The 15,079-nt window shown below is 43.6% G+C and overlaps 1 protein-coding gene across 1 annotated transcript in view; it reads right to left on the bottom strand.

The window, feature by feature from the left end:
- CCDC33 (coiled-coil domain containing 33) overlaps positions 1–4,364 on the bottom strand; it is a gene marked incomplete at its 5' end in the record, with an annotated part of 80,529 nt that extends 76,165 nt beyond the window's left edge. Inside the window, 3 exons of the mRNA XM_081337243.1 lie at positions 1,625–1,846; positions 2,802–3,277; positions 4,055–4,364. Coding sequence (XP_081193369.1) covers positions 1,625–1,846; positions 2,802–3,277; positions 4,055–4,364 — 1,008 coding nt within the window. The remainder of the gene's footprint in view (positions 1–1,624; positions 1,847–2,801; positions 3,278–4,054) is intronic.
- Between the last annotated feature and the right edge of the window lie 10,715 nt (positions 4,365–15,079).

Consider the following 15,079-nt stretch of genomic DNA (forward strand, 5'->3'; position numbering starts at 1 on the left):
TATAGGTTTCAAATTGAAGATTCACATCACACCATGATAAAAATACAAGAGACAAAAATACAAAATATGAAATATAAAATCTAAAATACTATGGAGGAGGAAGAGGAGGAGGAGGAGGAGGAAGAGGGAAAGGAGGAGGAGGAGGAGGAGGAGGAGAAGAAATTTAAAACATCACTGCTAACTTCATCTTCACACCTCCTGAAAACAGTGCTCTAAACATAGGAAGTGGGTGCTAATTTAAGAAAAAGAAGTTACTCTTTCTGCAGCTTGGGGAAAAAAGAGCGAAGAAGCTGAAGGCAAAGATAGAATAAGAATTATTTACAACGGTGGAACTAAGTGGACGTATTAAAAGTTTTTTTTTTTTAAAGAAGCCATGTAGATCATTGCCCCAATACGGGGACTGCCCCATCAGAGGCTAATCCACAGACTTTAAGAAACGCGTATGATTTTGTCCATGCTCAGCCACCCAGCAATGAGCTCACAGTTGGTGTCACTCTTACAAAAGCAGAACAAGAACATATTTTCATTCACCATCAGGCGAGACTCTCGTCACCCAAATCCCCAAATTATAGCAGTAACATACAGTTTTAAACTATGGCTATAAAAACAAGGCCTTCACTAATAAATGAATACATTTTGAGTTTTTAATTGTTTTCTGCAAGGTGTATTGGCTTGTTTTATCTGCAAAACTCTGATGGTGGTGGTGATGATGATGCTGATGCTAAACCTCTTGATTATATCCGTACTTGCTGTTTAGGACTTTGAGCAGTCATAAACATTACAATTACCATTAAAATAATGGCAAATATTTAAATATGGATGTCTGTAAATTTTAACACATTTAGACCCAGTGGAATGTTTTGTAGCCATCTCATCTAGAAGATGTCAAAGCAAAGAAGATTTTGGTGGAACTGTATTTATTAGACTACGTTAAAGCCTGACATTATTCATTTCTTGGCTCCAATTTGATGTTATTAACCATGAAGTCAGTTCAAGCAACATTCTGTTTCGGATGCAGATCATGCTCAGAATGAAAACCATCAATTGAACTTAAAATTCAAGGGAATAAAATAATAAAAGAAATAATAAAATAAAATAATATATATAAAAAATATAAAAACTGTGCATCCTTCACAGCTTCTCCAGCCTACCCTTAAGCAGAGAATTTGTCTACTACTCATTAAAGCACCAGTCTGTTTCTCAGCTTTTGTTCCACCTAAGAAAAAAATAATAATAAACCACACAATGACTTTCTAATCAGGCGCTGACTCCATTTGCTTTCCAGCCACGGAAAACATTTCCATTTTGAAAACACTTCTGCAAGTCTCTGGAAGCCGTCCTTGGCACCTTTTGGGCTAAACCCAGGCCCAGGTAACAAAAAGATTTCTGAAAGAGCCACCGCTGACTTTAGCAATGACTAGAATACACTATGGAGGACTTACAAAGCTGGAATTAAACCTGCCCTTGAATACACACAAAAATCAAACTAACAAATTCATGGCACTTTAACCAAGAAGGAGGAGCTTCTCAACCTTGCAAACTTAACGTTGTTTGGACCCAGATAACAAAGAGAAGCAGGCAAAAGTTGCATTTTCACAGTTGACTGTGCAGATATTTGACTTACCAGCAGTCCTAAGAAAGATGCTACCTTTGGGCCGTCTCCTGGAGAAGGCAGGTGGAGACTAGCATCACTTGGCAACCGCCTTGGCAAAGCTGGTGCAAGCGAAGAGGAGGAGGAGGAGGAGGAAGGAGAAGCTGCTAAGATGGATTGTTCTTCTTCTGAAAAGTCTTGAATGTCTTCATCGGGGACTTTTTTCTGGGACTCCAGCGGGCTGTATGGTGAGCGCTAAGAAGAGAGAATGGGTGTCTAGCCGAGGAAGTCCGTAAAGATAAAATGGCGGCCACAGTCCCACCACTGAATCCCTTGGGGCCGTGTTTCTCAGTCTTGGGAACTTGAAGATGGGTGGACTTCTAGAACTCCTAGAATTCCCCAAGCCATATGAATCGGGGAATCGGGCCAATATGAAACCTCACTCCCTACTAGCGCTGATGATGTTACCTAGTTTGGTAATGAAATGTCTGCAAGAGAACACCCAAGCACAGGGGGTACCAAAGATGCTTCTATTTTTATTCTAAGGCTGCACGAACAGAATCTTTGAAAACCAAAAGTATTTCTTTCCTCCTCTCCTTTGACTCTCCAGAAAACTGGAGAGGATCCTGTAGGAGATGACCAGGCTGAGCCCGAGGGAGAGGTCAAATGCGTCATCACTCCTGAGTTCCTTCGTGCCCATAAGGGATCTAAGTCCAGCCCACCTTGAATTCCTTCTATTCTTACTTCCCGCTAATTTCCCTTAACTGTTAGTAGTTCAGATTCTTATAGAGAGCTTACGCACGCAATAAATCTTCATACACATTTGAACTGCCTGGATCTCCTGACTTCCTTGGTGCTTGACAGGTCCTTTCTGAAACATTCTCTATGCCCTCCCCCTTTTCTGTGGGCTGAGCCACCTTTTACCCACCGGTGGTCCCTTGGCAGTCCTCCCTTCTACTTCCCAAGGCCATTCCCACATCCCTTAGACGTTCTTAACTGGCCTACACCCAATTCATTCTATTTGCTTCTCCGAGACCAGCAACCATGCGTTCATTCATTCCATTGGACAGCCGAGCTTTCTCTCCCAAAGGAGAAGAAAACCACCCCTTCCTCTCTGATCCACTTGCATTCACTTTTCCCCCACCCCCAAGGTAATTAAAAAAAAACCCCACGAAATTCAGAATAACCCTGATACTCGAACACGCCTTACCCCACGAACATGGGATTCTGCAGTCGGTGACAGCTGAGATGGTCGTTCAGATGCACTGCCTGGGGTCCTCTCTGGCTGGACCCCCAACAACTGTAAAGGTGCCAGATAAGAGCTTCCCACCTCCGCCTGCATCTTATCTTCCTTGCGGGGGACTAAAGGAGAAAGATGGCGTGGCGTAATGGGTATCTCCCTCTTGGCTCCAGGTCGATGTTCATGGAAAGATACTGTGTAAGCCAACCTTCCACAATGCATGGTCAAGTCATCGCTACCAGCCCGGAGCAGCACCATAATATCACTATAACGGTATAAATCTTCATCCTTACTGGCAAAGAGGTTCATTCTAGGCTGGTTAGTGCGGGGGTAAATAGCAAAGAAAGCTTCTCCCGTCTTCACGTTGGTCTTCAGGAAGGACCCACGCTGGCGTAAAGCTTCAATATGCAGCCGAGCATCGTGGTTTTTATCATTTTTGCAGAAACCTAACATTTTTTTTTTTAAAAAAAGGGTGGGGAGGAAAAAGAAGACTAAATGTTCGGCAGGACTAGAACTCACAAGCTCCTGGTTTCTACCCTAGTGCCTCTAACCATTATACCAAATGGGCTTTGTGTGCCCAGAATATACCATCTTCTTTTGAATGGCAGCTCCTTGAGGCTCCATTTCTTTTCTGCCCTGATTTATGGAACATTTTTTGGAGGCATCTAGTAGCTTCTATGGGAAATTGGGTAAGTCAACCGAGGCAGGACTAGAATGCACATATCCTGGTTTCGAGTTGCAGCGCCTTTAACCACTACATCAAACTATCTTTATGATAGTGTGATGCCCTTTTAGTGTTTACTTAATCCAGATTATGTTTTTTATCATAGAATATAGAATAATGAGATTGGAAGGGACCTTGGAGGTCTTCTAGTAGTCCAACACCCTGCATCTTTTTTTTTTTTGCTTTAATGTATAATCAATCAAGAAGGGCAGGGAGAGGAGGAGGAGGAAGTGGAGGAGGAAGAAGAAGAAGAGGAGGAGGAGGAAGAGGAGGAAGAGGAGGAGGAGGTGGAAGAGAGGAGGAGGAGACCCTAGGTCTGTAATGCAATCTTCCAGTCTTCACGCTCCTTAATCCTAGACTTCACAGAGCATCAAAATCCTGCGGTACTTTGGTTTTACAATGCCACACTTCAGATTGCTCCCTTCTTCAAGTCCCCCATTCCCCTCTTCGTCCCCTGAAAGTGGATTCTGCTGCCTTTCCATCTTTCCCCTCCTCTTACCTCTGGGCAGGATGAAGAGAAACCTCCGCTTCTCAAACGTGTAGACTTCGCTGAGGTTAGTCTGCTCCACCACGTCAGTGGTGGCCATGTTTGTGCGAAGCACTTCTCCTTCATTGACTCGCAGCTGCACCCCAGATTCAGACCCCTCCACCAGAGGATTTTCTGCAGTCAACCGCAGGGCGTACCTCCCTATCTCATTAAATTGCACGCTCTCCAGCTGAAAGTCAAAATCCAGAGTCTTCTCCTCGGCCTTCAGGCGGGACTTCTGCAAGGTGGCTGGGACACGGGGCTCCCCTGCTTTTCCAGCCATAGCCAGGAGAACCCCAAAGATGAAGGAAGAACTCCAAAGAAGTATGGATAGTCCGAACTAATAGTCAATGATTTCACCCACCAGATTAGTAGCATGGTGTCTACATTCCAAACAGGAGAGGGTGTTGAGTCAATGGAGATGGTGCCATCCCTGAAGAGTTGCAGCTGTCTAATACAGCCTTGACCTCTCAGCCACAGAGATGGACCCTACGTGGAAAAGGAGTTGTTTCCATACAGACCTTGGCCCTGTCCGAAGCAGCCCATAACAGTCTTCCAAAGAGCAGATCTTCTACTCACTTCTCCATGGGTGTGATGCTACTCATCACTCACTGCTTCCGAGGAACGTGCTCAGACTGAAGACCAAGGGATGAAACCCCTTCTTGAGTGGGAGCAAACTTTGGAGAATTGAGTCAGGGTCCAGTGAGAAAAACTCTCTCTACAAGCAATGAAGAAAGTGACAAGGTGCAGACAGGAACAAAAGCTGTGCTCCTTCCATTTGTTTGCACGAAGCCATGGCAACTTGACACAAGGTGTTGTGCCTGCCCTTGGATAAATAAGGCCAAGCTTGAGCCTTTCTCTTAACAGGGGAAAAAAAGGGGGGGGGGAGGGAGAAAAATGCTCTGTGCGAATCTGCCCCAGAGAATGGACTCAAAAAGTGACCACGGCTGACTGTTTGCCTCATATCAAAATGAATTGCTTTGGTTTATTTATTCTTTTGGGCCAAATCTATACCGATCTTCCAGCAAAGCGCAACATGTTTTTTTATTTCAGGAGGGAGAAACTTATCCAGAACCGGGTCCCATGTTCTCTGCAGCATTTCTCAACCTTGGCAACTTTTAAGATGAGTGGGAGCTGAAGTCCACCCATCTTAAAGTTGTCAAGGTTGAGTGACAGGCCTGGTCCTGCTGGTGATTAGATACTTATTGACGGCATTTGGCCCAAGGAAACCTCAATATAAGACGAGGATCTCCAGGTGGGAACTTTCTAGCAAAGCTTCTCATCCGATTCTAGATATTCCAGGACTGAAGAAGAGGTGAGAAAAACGTGAGGAGGGGGAAACCTTCTCTTTGGCTGTGGTTCCAACACGAGGCTAGATAAATCCACCACCCCCCTGCCCTCCCTTCCCACCAGGCTGGTTGTTTTCAATTTCTGAGCCCCAGGCTGGCCCCAAGCCAATCCCTCTTAACTGTAGAAGGGGCTAAAGTTCCTCCTCAGGACGAAGAAATTCTTCCTCTCTACTCCGAGTTCAACTTTACCTTTAAGTCCCAAGGCTGGGTCACCTCTGCAGTTCTTCTGATTAGGAAGTTCTGGGCTCAGCAGCTGGGATTTTCAAGAATTCCATTTCTCACCCCTAGACAATTCAGTCTTGAGATTCACATCATCTCCCTGGGGTCCGGAGGTGGCGGTACCAGAAAAAGATCCGGATCTGCAGATTGGTGTGGCTTGCATCTTTGGACACCCTCACCCCACCCCTGGAGAGTTTGAATCAAAGAGTTTTATTTTTTTTATTTATTTATTGCCTACCTGCTGTGGAGAAGTTGGTGTTTTGGGGATTTGGGTGTTTTGTCTGGTGCTCAGCCCGGTCAGACTTTTGGAAATTTTGCACGGCTCAAGGTAATGTTCTACTTTTGCAAGCTTCTTCTTTTTTTTCTCTCTCTCTATTGTTGTGTTTTTCTATGCCGGTAACCTTTAGCCCTGCTAATTGCTGAACAAATTCCCTTTGGGAAAAAAAAAAGAATTCTTAAAGTCCTACCGCAATCCTGATCAAACCATGCCATCGTTAAGGTTGAATTTTTGCCCAGATATACCAAAAAAGGCCTTATTTCTAAGGGAAGCAACGTTAGAGGTAAAAGAAACATGAATTTTTTTTCCCTCCTAAATAATCATTAGAATTCTTTCTTTGTTAATTAGCAAGAGAAACTATTCCGAGTTCTAATAAGAAGGTAATTTCCTCCTCCTCCTCCTCCTCCTCCTCCTCCTTCTCCTTCTCAATCAAAAATATTAGCCTCTCTCTCTCCCCAGCAAGGTTTTTCTTAGCAACAAAATTCTTAACAAGAAGAAAGGTGGCGATTGTATAGTGGGGGTTCCCTCCCCCTCCCCAAGTCTGCATTCTTTAAAAAAAAAATGATCATGAGGGAGCCTTTACCTTGCCAATTCCCAGCCTGTCTCCCTCGGTTTAATAGAGGTGCTTATATTAAATCTACAAGCAGTTGAAAAGACAGATGCTTTGTTTCCTTTCATTTTACACTTTGCCAGCTTTATAGCCTTTTTTTTTGTTTTTGCTTAGCCTGCATTGTTGTCTCGGTGTAGCGGGGAAAAATATATATTCCGAGGGCCCTGGAAAGCTGCTTAAAATAGAGGAGGTGAAAAAGGTATTTTATCAAGAGGCCGTTGGCATTATAAAAAAAAAAGAAAAAGAAAGAAACCTTTAATCTCCCTGATTTTCAGAGCAAACGAGGCATCTAATTGTGACACGGCTTTGATTGCTTTTCTTTCTTTTAATAAAAAGAGCAATTTATGATCCCTCCAGGTCACATTTGCTCACTGGTTGGAAGTGAATTATACGGTGTCTTTTTTTAAAAAAAAACAACAACCCAGAACTTCCATCTTGGCTCTGAAACTCTGCGGTGATGGATCGATCAAGATTTTTATAGCTCTTTTAAGAAATGATAAATGGAAATCAGGAGCCAGGCGCTACGCTCAACCCAAGGTTTGCAATTGGATTGAGTCGCTCCGAGATTGGCAGTTTGAGTTTCTCCTTTCCCAAAGAATCCTTGAATCTCTGCTAGCTATTTCGTGAGGATTTTCTGCTTCCCTGCCCCCGTGGTCCAACCTCATGCTTCCTGAGCCTTTGCTTTCCCTACCGATCAAGTTACACTTGTAACTCTGGCTGAGACTATTAAACATCAGAATGAAGCCTTGAGCAAGAGCAGGACTAGGGGTGACGTGGTACCAGTCTTCCAATATCTGAGGGGCTGCCACAGAAAAGGGGGAGGGGTCAACCTATTCTCCAAAGCACTTGAGAGCAGGACAAGAAATAATGGGTGGAAACTCCTTAAAGAGCCATCCAACTCAGAACTAAGGAGAAATTTCCTGACAGTGAGAACAATCAGTGGAACGACTTGCCTCCAGAAGTTGTGGGTGCTCCATCACTGGAGGCTTTGAAGAAGAGACTGAACAGCCATTTGTCTGGAATGGTGTAGGGTCTCCTCTTTGAACAGGGGGGTTGGACTAGAAGACCTCCGTGGTCAATTCCAACTCTGTAAGTCTGTGTTCTGTAAGTTGCTGAGGAGAAATCTTAGCTCCTGGGAAGAGGGACCTTCAAAACCCTCCCAAAAGGACCTCCAGGAGATTGATTAAACCTGAATCACGACGGGAAGGCTGTAATTTACTTCTGTGTGTGCAGTTGGTTGGCTGGTTGACCTCGTGAAAGACGACTAAGAAGTTTTTCTGCCTCCGCCCCTTCCTTTGATCTCCTTAAGCCATGAGGTATCCTTTTGTATCAGGACTTCAGTGTTCCGAGTCATTACAGGCTGTAATCACCACTGATGTTTATTTGCTAAAGGATGAGCAAGTAGGCTAGAGGTTGAGTAATAGCGAGAAAATTATTTACGAGAAGGTAGACCCTCCTCCCAGCTTTTTTTCTCTTTCCCCCAAAGGACTCAAAAAAAAAATTTTTTTTTACAAACTATTCTGAAAAGTTTGGCTGAACAGCTCTTAAAAAAAAATCCAAGACAGTGAGTGTGTGGTGTAGTTCTGAAGGTAGATAATTACATATTTGAGAAGGAGATTGAAAAAATGTGTTTTTTGGATATGTCCCAGGAATCCAATCTCTCTAAGTTGGTGTTTCACAACCGTGGCAACATGTGGACGTCAACTCCCAGAATTCCCTAGTCAGCCATGCTGGCTAGTAAGGTCCACATGCCCACACGACTTAAAAGTTGTCAAGGTTGAGAAACACTGCTCCAAGTTAATGGTGTCTTCAGAAGTATTGGGGATACTCGGATTGGTTGACCATGAAATCACAGCCGAGTCCACAGATTGTTGGGCTGTACTTCAAACATTGGCCAAGTCCATCCTTCCCATTACACACAGTAACCATGATTTGCTAGGGTGACTGGGTTTCCATAAGATGCTGAAGCAAGCATAAGCCAACCGAGAGATGGGTTATTGTGTGCTGGGAACTGGCTTAAATGGTTCCTTAGACAGTAAAGTCATAGATACATTTAGCATGGATGAAAAAGAGACAATATCACTCATCTGGAAACAACTGGCCAAAATGGTGTTCACTGCCAGGTAGGGAATGAAGGAATGAGCAGACAGGGCTCTTTCAGTGGTGGCCCCACTTTTCATGAAATCTCATCTCAAAAAGCACATTTTTATATAATGCTTTAGATGGTTTTATTATCTGAGTTTGGCTGAAAAATGCCGATGTTGGTCTTGCATAAGTCAGCTTAGAAACTCTACACATCAGCTGGAGAACTCTACATGTGAACCACTTCATGCACTGCATCAAATCATTTTTAATTGAGCCAGGTCTATTAAACATGCCAAAATTAGATGCCATTGTATTTTGGACTAAGCCATAAACTGCTATCTACAAACCCCAGTGGCTACATTCCCACTTCAGACTAAACCATCAAAACTTCACTTAATGACTTACAGCAGTGAGTCTATGGGTTTACCCCTAGTACTCAATCACTAAATACTTGTTGAGTAAGTCATTGCAGCATGAACCATCTGTGACCTATAACCCATGATTTATAAGCCAGAGTGGACTGAGTTCTCCATGATCATGCCAAGACTTGGCCATAATCAAGCATCGACATCACAACTTTTCATGACTAGCCAACCCAGATTGTGGATCTAGTCTGTCTCTTTTACCCAGGCCTGTGCTTCTGACTTCTTCTTCTCTAGTTCATCTCTTAAACATTTAGTTTGTTGAGTATTCCTCCCCAAATTAGCCAGGTGGGGAAGGAATGTAGAGCACTAAAAGGCTTGGAAGCAGAAGATAACAATCGGCCTGATTCGTTTGAACTCTGATGCTGGTGGAATTTGTGAAGATTGCCTGCTGCAGTCTCACACATTTGCAAGTGCCTCGCTGTGAGTTGACACCTGTACAAACAGCTCTGGCCGGAAGTAACCCCACCGGGATGAAGCAAAGGGCATTTCAAGAGCCATCAGGAAACCTCCCAGTGCAAAATTGTTTTGAAAATAAATGGCAGGGCTGGTCTGTCTGATGAAGAAAATATCTCTCACGTTTAACTGACTAACAGAGTTGGCAGGTCTTCTAGTCCAACCCCTGCTCAGGCAGGAAACTATACCATTTCAGACAAATGGCTGTCCAATCTCTTCTTAAAAATTTCCAGTGTTGGAGCATTCACAGCTTCTGGAGGCAGGTGGTTCCGCTCATTAATTGTTCTCACTCTGAGGAAGTTTCTCCTTAGTTCCAGGTTGCTTCTCTCCTTGATTAGTTTCCATCCCTTGCTTCTTGTTCTGCCTTCAGGGGCTTTGGAGAATAGCTTGACCCCTCATCTTTGGGGCAGCCCCTCAAATATTGGAACACGGCTATCATGTCACCACCACCCCCTCGTCCTTCTGGCAACTCCGAGCAGGGCTCAACTGAATGAAATCACCTCCCAACTCAGTAAATTCCACCGCTCTTCCGGAAACCGATCTCTTATCATTTTGATTAAAAGCCACATGCTGTACGCTCAATTTCCCATTCTCCCATCCCCTTGACCTTCCCCATTCCCTCTCCTCGCTCTATTTATTTGGGCGAGAGGCAAAAAAAACCCAACCAAAACGTTCCCCAGGGAGTGATAAAGAGTGAGAAATGAATAATATTTATTGCAGTCATCAATCTCTCCCTGTGCTGTCTCCCCATCAAAGCCTCGTGGCTTTCCCCAGCGGAGGTCAGGCAGAGGAGCAAAGAGATCAGGTTTAGGGTGAAACCGAGGTGGAGCTGAAAGGCCAGGCTGCAACACACAGCACAAGTCTTCTCATCTCGGTGGTGTGTTCTGTCTTTCATCTTGGCTGCCCGTTGGGAGTCTACAATTCCCATCCGGCTCCCTGGGTCTCCTAGGGCAGAGCTTTTGAACCTTTTCACCCATTGTACCACTTTTAGGATATGGCAACATCGGAGTACCACCAGTCACCTAGCTCCAGCCGTCTCTCGCTCAGGCTTGTGCAGTGCTGCCACCGGTTCAGCTCATTCCCCTCCCCTGCTACCACTTCTCTAGGATGGTCGCGTACCACCTGCCAGGTGCCAGTGTACCACAGGTGGTACCCGTACCACTGGTTGAAAAGCCGTGTCCTAGGACTCGCAGAATAAATTGGGAGACAGCAGCTGTGTGCCACCCTCTAGCTTCTTCCCTTTGGGCTCAGTCTGCCACTGGGACAATCAGCCCATTGATGGCTTGTCCGACCAGCCATAGCTACAACCAAGTAGGACAATGTCCCAGAGGTGGTTTTCCAAGAGGCAACTGGACTTCCTTGTTTTTCTTTGAAGATGTTTCGCTTCTCATCCGGGAAGCTTCTTCAGCTCTGACGGGATGGTGGGGAGTGGAAGGGTTTAATTCAATTTTGAACAGGCCTCTCTCAACAGAAGGGGAGGGATCCGACACCCTCTATCACCAGTCTACCACACAGTCCTTTCAGCAGTTCCAAGAAGGCTCCACACCCACTTGCACCACTCAGGTGACCCTGAGGAGATAGATAAACCTCCAAGTGGCCTCAACAACTCTCTAAAAGAAGGCAAATGGCCAGCTGTCTGCAAGGAGCATAAATCCATTCCCCACCATCCAGTCAGAGCTGAAGAAGCTTCTTGGATGACAAGCGAAACATCTTCAAGAAAAATAAGAAACTCCAGTCACCTCTTGAAAAAGCACCATTGGGACAACCGTGACCTGGATGACGGAGAATCTCCATAGACAAGTACGGCAACGCTTTTCAACCGTGATGGACCTCAAGTAGCAGAATTCTCAGCAATGGCTGTGAAATTCTGGGAGTTGAAGTCCATATACCTGGAAATTGCCAAGGTTGGGAAACCCCAAATGATGGTTTATCCAGGATTCCAAGGTGTTAGTGGGGAAAGGCACTCTATATAAACTGCACTCCTTTCTAGCACTGATGATGTTAGCTAGTTGGGTCATGAAATGTCTGCAAGAAAACAACCAAGCTCAGAGAATACCAAGGACCACAGAGTCCTACTATTAACCAGGAGTATCCTTCTGCAACAGTATGATTTTTCACATCAAGCTGGGATTTTGACCATTTTCATTCATCAGACTAAGTCATAATGTGCTTTATATGCTTTAGGTTTAGTTTGTGGTACGTCAGCATTTAACTGCAATTTATTCAACCAGCTACACAGCGGAGGCAAAGTGGCTTAGCATATGAAAAGTGAGTTTTATTTATTCCATACATTAACACCTCACCTTTTCTGCAATGAACTCAAGAAATTTTCTACAACATCCTCCTGTATTCTACGGCTAAAACCCCTGTCAAATAGGAGTAGCCAGATGATCAGCCTATTAACTTTATACTTAAATATTGGGTGCATACCAGAGTTTTCCTAAGCCCAAAGCAATATTTTTTTTTAATATTTTGCTGCACAGGTTAGATCAAACAATGGTCCCTTTTGAAAGTAAGGTATCAAGAAACTGCTGATTTGGGGTTGGGGGTGTCAAGCTTTATTTCAAAGTAATATTTCCCTTGGATATTTTTTTTGCAAAAAGAAAAAAAAAGAGCATCCATTCAAATAGGTATGAGAAGGGAAAATGATTTTTCAAATTCTTTCATCTCCTTAGGCTGCGTCTTGGGGAGAAACCAAGTTAAACAAATCTTTAATTTCTTTCATCTCCTTGTTCTGAGCACAGCCCAAGTCTTTCATAACTGACGTTTCTTCCTTTGGTTTGTGTAGTGGGGTTGGGTTATTGTTTTTGTTTTTTCTCTCTTTTTTTTTTAACCACCCCCTGTTCCTTCTTTGTTCTCGTGTAATGCTGAAACAGGATGAAGTCACTTTGGATAAAGGGGGGGGGGTGTTAAGAAAAAGCATGGAAATTGCAACTGAAATGACAGAAGAAAAGCGAGTTGCTTGTATGAAAGACCAAAAAAACTTGCCAGGTTTTTAATTTGACCGCCAAAGTGTGTCAGCTACAGGACAAATTTTTGGAAGGATTGAGGCTCCAGTTCAGAATAGACCTTGTTTCCATTTCTTTTTTTTTTTTAAAGATATTCTTTAGATTTGATTGCCTGGGAAATTAAAGCAAACAGAGAGATGTCTTCCCAAGAGCAATTAAGAGATGGGTTGGAACTCACCGGAAACTTTGCTGATGAAGATAATTGGTACATATATGAACCAATAGGAAACCCCAACGAGTGAGTATAAATGCTACTTATTTCTCAGATTTCATCCGAGCATCGCTTCGCTATCTGGAACTTAAGGTTGCTGCTAAAACATCCTCTCAGCAAAGTGTTTACGAATGCCCCAAGTATTCTTAAAATAATTCAGGGCTTGAGAATATTGGTGTGCGACTTTGAAAGTTGTTAGAAACCAAGCTTGACATTTACAAGTGGGCTGGAAAAGGGTGTGTGTGTGTGCCAAGTTGTTTAGCAGTATTTTTCAGAAAACAGTTAAGAGCTTCTCTCTGGGTTTCATCGCTGTTAGGAAAATGTATATCGTATTTATGAAAATCAGCCTATGAGTATTTAGGGGTTAATACTGTTCAAAGAAATTCATACATTTAAGATGGGGGGGGGCGGGGGAGAGAGAGGGACTTGACTCTATCTGTAATTATTTTAGCAGTTAGCCCTTGGATGGGATTAAATATCAGCATTTCTAACATAACTCACTAATTCTGCCCCAAAGTAGGATTAATGGTGCATAAGCAGCTGAGACTGAATTGAAACATTCTTCGCTTCCCTAGCCTCTACTCAGAGGGGTGCAAAACACAGAGGAAGCTTTGATGCTTTCCTGTTTGGGTTGGTTTGCATCCACTGCTGTGAATTCATTTATCACAGAAGCCTGGACTGCAAAGGTTGGGAGACATTTTGAGGATCACCTACTCCAATGTTTCTCAGATCTGTGGACTTCAATCCCCAGAATTCCCCAGCCAGTTGAACTCTACAATTCTCAACATTGCAAAATACTGAGTTAGTCCAATCTTCTGTCTTTTAGAGGAATCCATTCTTATAACATTCCCATCAGATGACTATCCAACCTCTGTTTAAATTGTTCCAAAGAACTCACCATCTCCCGAGGCTGTTAGTTCTGTCATTGACTGACTCTTAACTGTTAAAAAATTTTCCTTGGTGTCCAACCCAATCCCCTTCCTTACAAATTTAAATCTGTTGTCTCTTGTCTTGACATCCGGTCAATGGATTGGACAATTCTGCTCCATCTCATTCCATCCTGAAATATAAATTGCCCGTTGGTACCTAATGCCATCCCTCAATCCTTCAACCTAGAGATCATTACTTTCTGCTGTTACCCCCAAGCTCTGAATCGGCTTTCCAAGGATCCTCATAGGGTCACATGTGATACCTTCTCCCCACTCCATTCATCATTCCATGGGCTGGATCCAAACACCTCTCCAGACTCTATCACAAATGCCTGGATTCCTTCTGGTGTAACTTTCCTCCCTCCTGTGTCAAACCACTGAACTGTAGGAAGAAACTTCCTTTGTGAGGCAACTTCGTGGAGGAACTTTGGTTCCTTGATCTGATTCTTCTCATTCAAGCTAGATATTGCATCCTTCGGGGCCAGAAAGAATTTTGAAAGCCTTCCTGTCGTAGTTGAACTTCTCTTAAGCAACACAGTCTTTCTGAACGGTTGGCCGATCCTGCATTTTGAGCTAATGTCCGTTCCTAAATTTTTGCTTGCTTTGGGACCTTGCCTTCAAACATATCCTTCAGAAGAATTTAACATGCAACACACTGGTGCACCAGAGTTCCTTCTCAAGCCCTTACCACCCTTAGATATTTGCCCTTGAGGGATCTCCAAAACTTTTTCCAGAAAACCTCACCAGTTAGCCTGGGTATATTCTGAGAGGGAACGACAGATTGCAGGAAACGAGCTATCCCCCCCCCCATTTTACAGGAAGTTGGTCTAGCAAGAGAGGTGAGATGTCCCCCCCCTTTTTTTTTTCTTTTAATTCAGAAGCTTTCTTCAGTGGCTGTAACTTTATCCAGATTCAAGCTTGGCCAACTCAGAAGCTTTCGACTCTTGTTGAAAAGTCATACAAAGAACTGGGCTGTTTTTCCCACAGGGCTGATAAACTAACATCCTGTGTTCTCTGGGAGGTAGTTCTTGCTGGATTTTAACAGGGGAAAGTCATTTCAAAAACCCTAAAACGCACTTCTTTTTAAATTATCAGGGCACCACAAAAGCAGTCCTGTGTTAGAAAATCTGTTGCTTGCTTGGATTCATTTTAATAAGCACCTTCAGTTACATTTCCATGGCACTCCGTCTTCGTAAATCCAACTAACCATGTGATACATATTAAAGCTCTTAATCTTTGCTCTCAGTCAAGCCTTTTGGCTTTATGAGCTTTGGGGTTGCTTTGGGTTGCTAAAATTATTCCTTTTAGTTTTCTATGCTTTCTGTGAAAGTGGCACAATTAACGTCTATTTTTAAGCCACTATTTTAAGTGAGTTAGTTTCGTTGAGGAACTGGGAGGGGGGAAAACTCTGGGGAAAAAAACATTTATTTTC

Source organism: Vipera berus (assembly GCF_964194415.1).
Source record: "Vipera berus genome assembly, chromosome: 12".
Classification (NCBI taxonomy): domain Eukaryota; kingdom Metazoa; phylum Chordata; class Lepidosauria; order Squamata; family Viperidae; genus Vipera; species Vipera berus.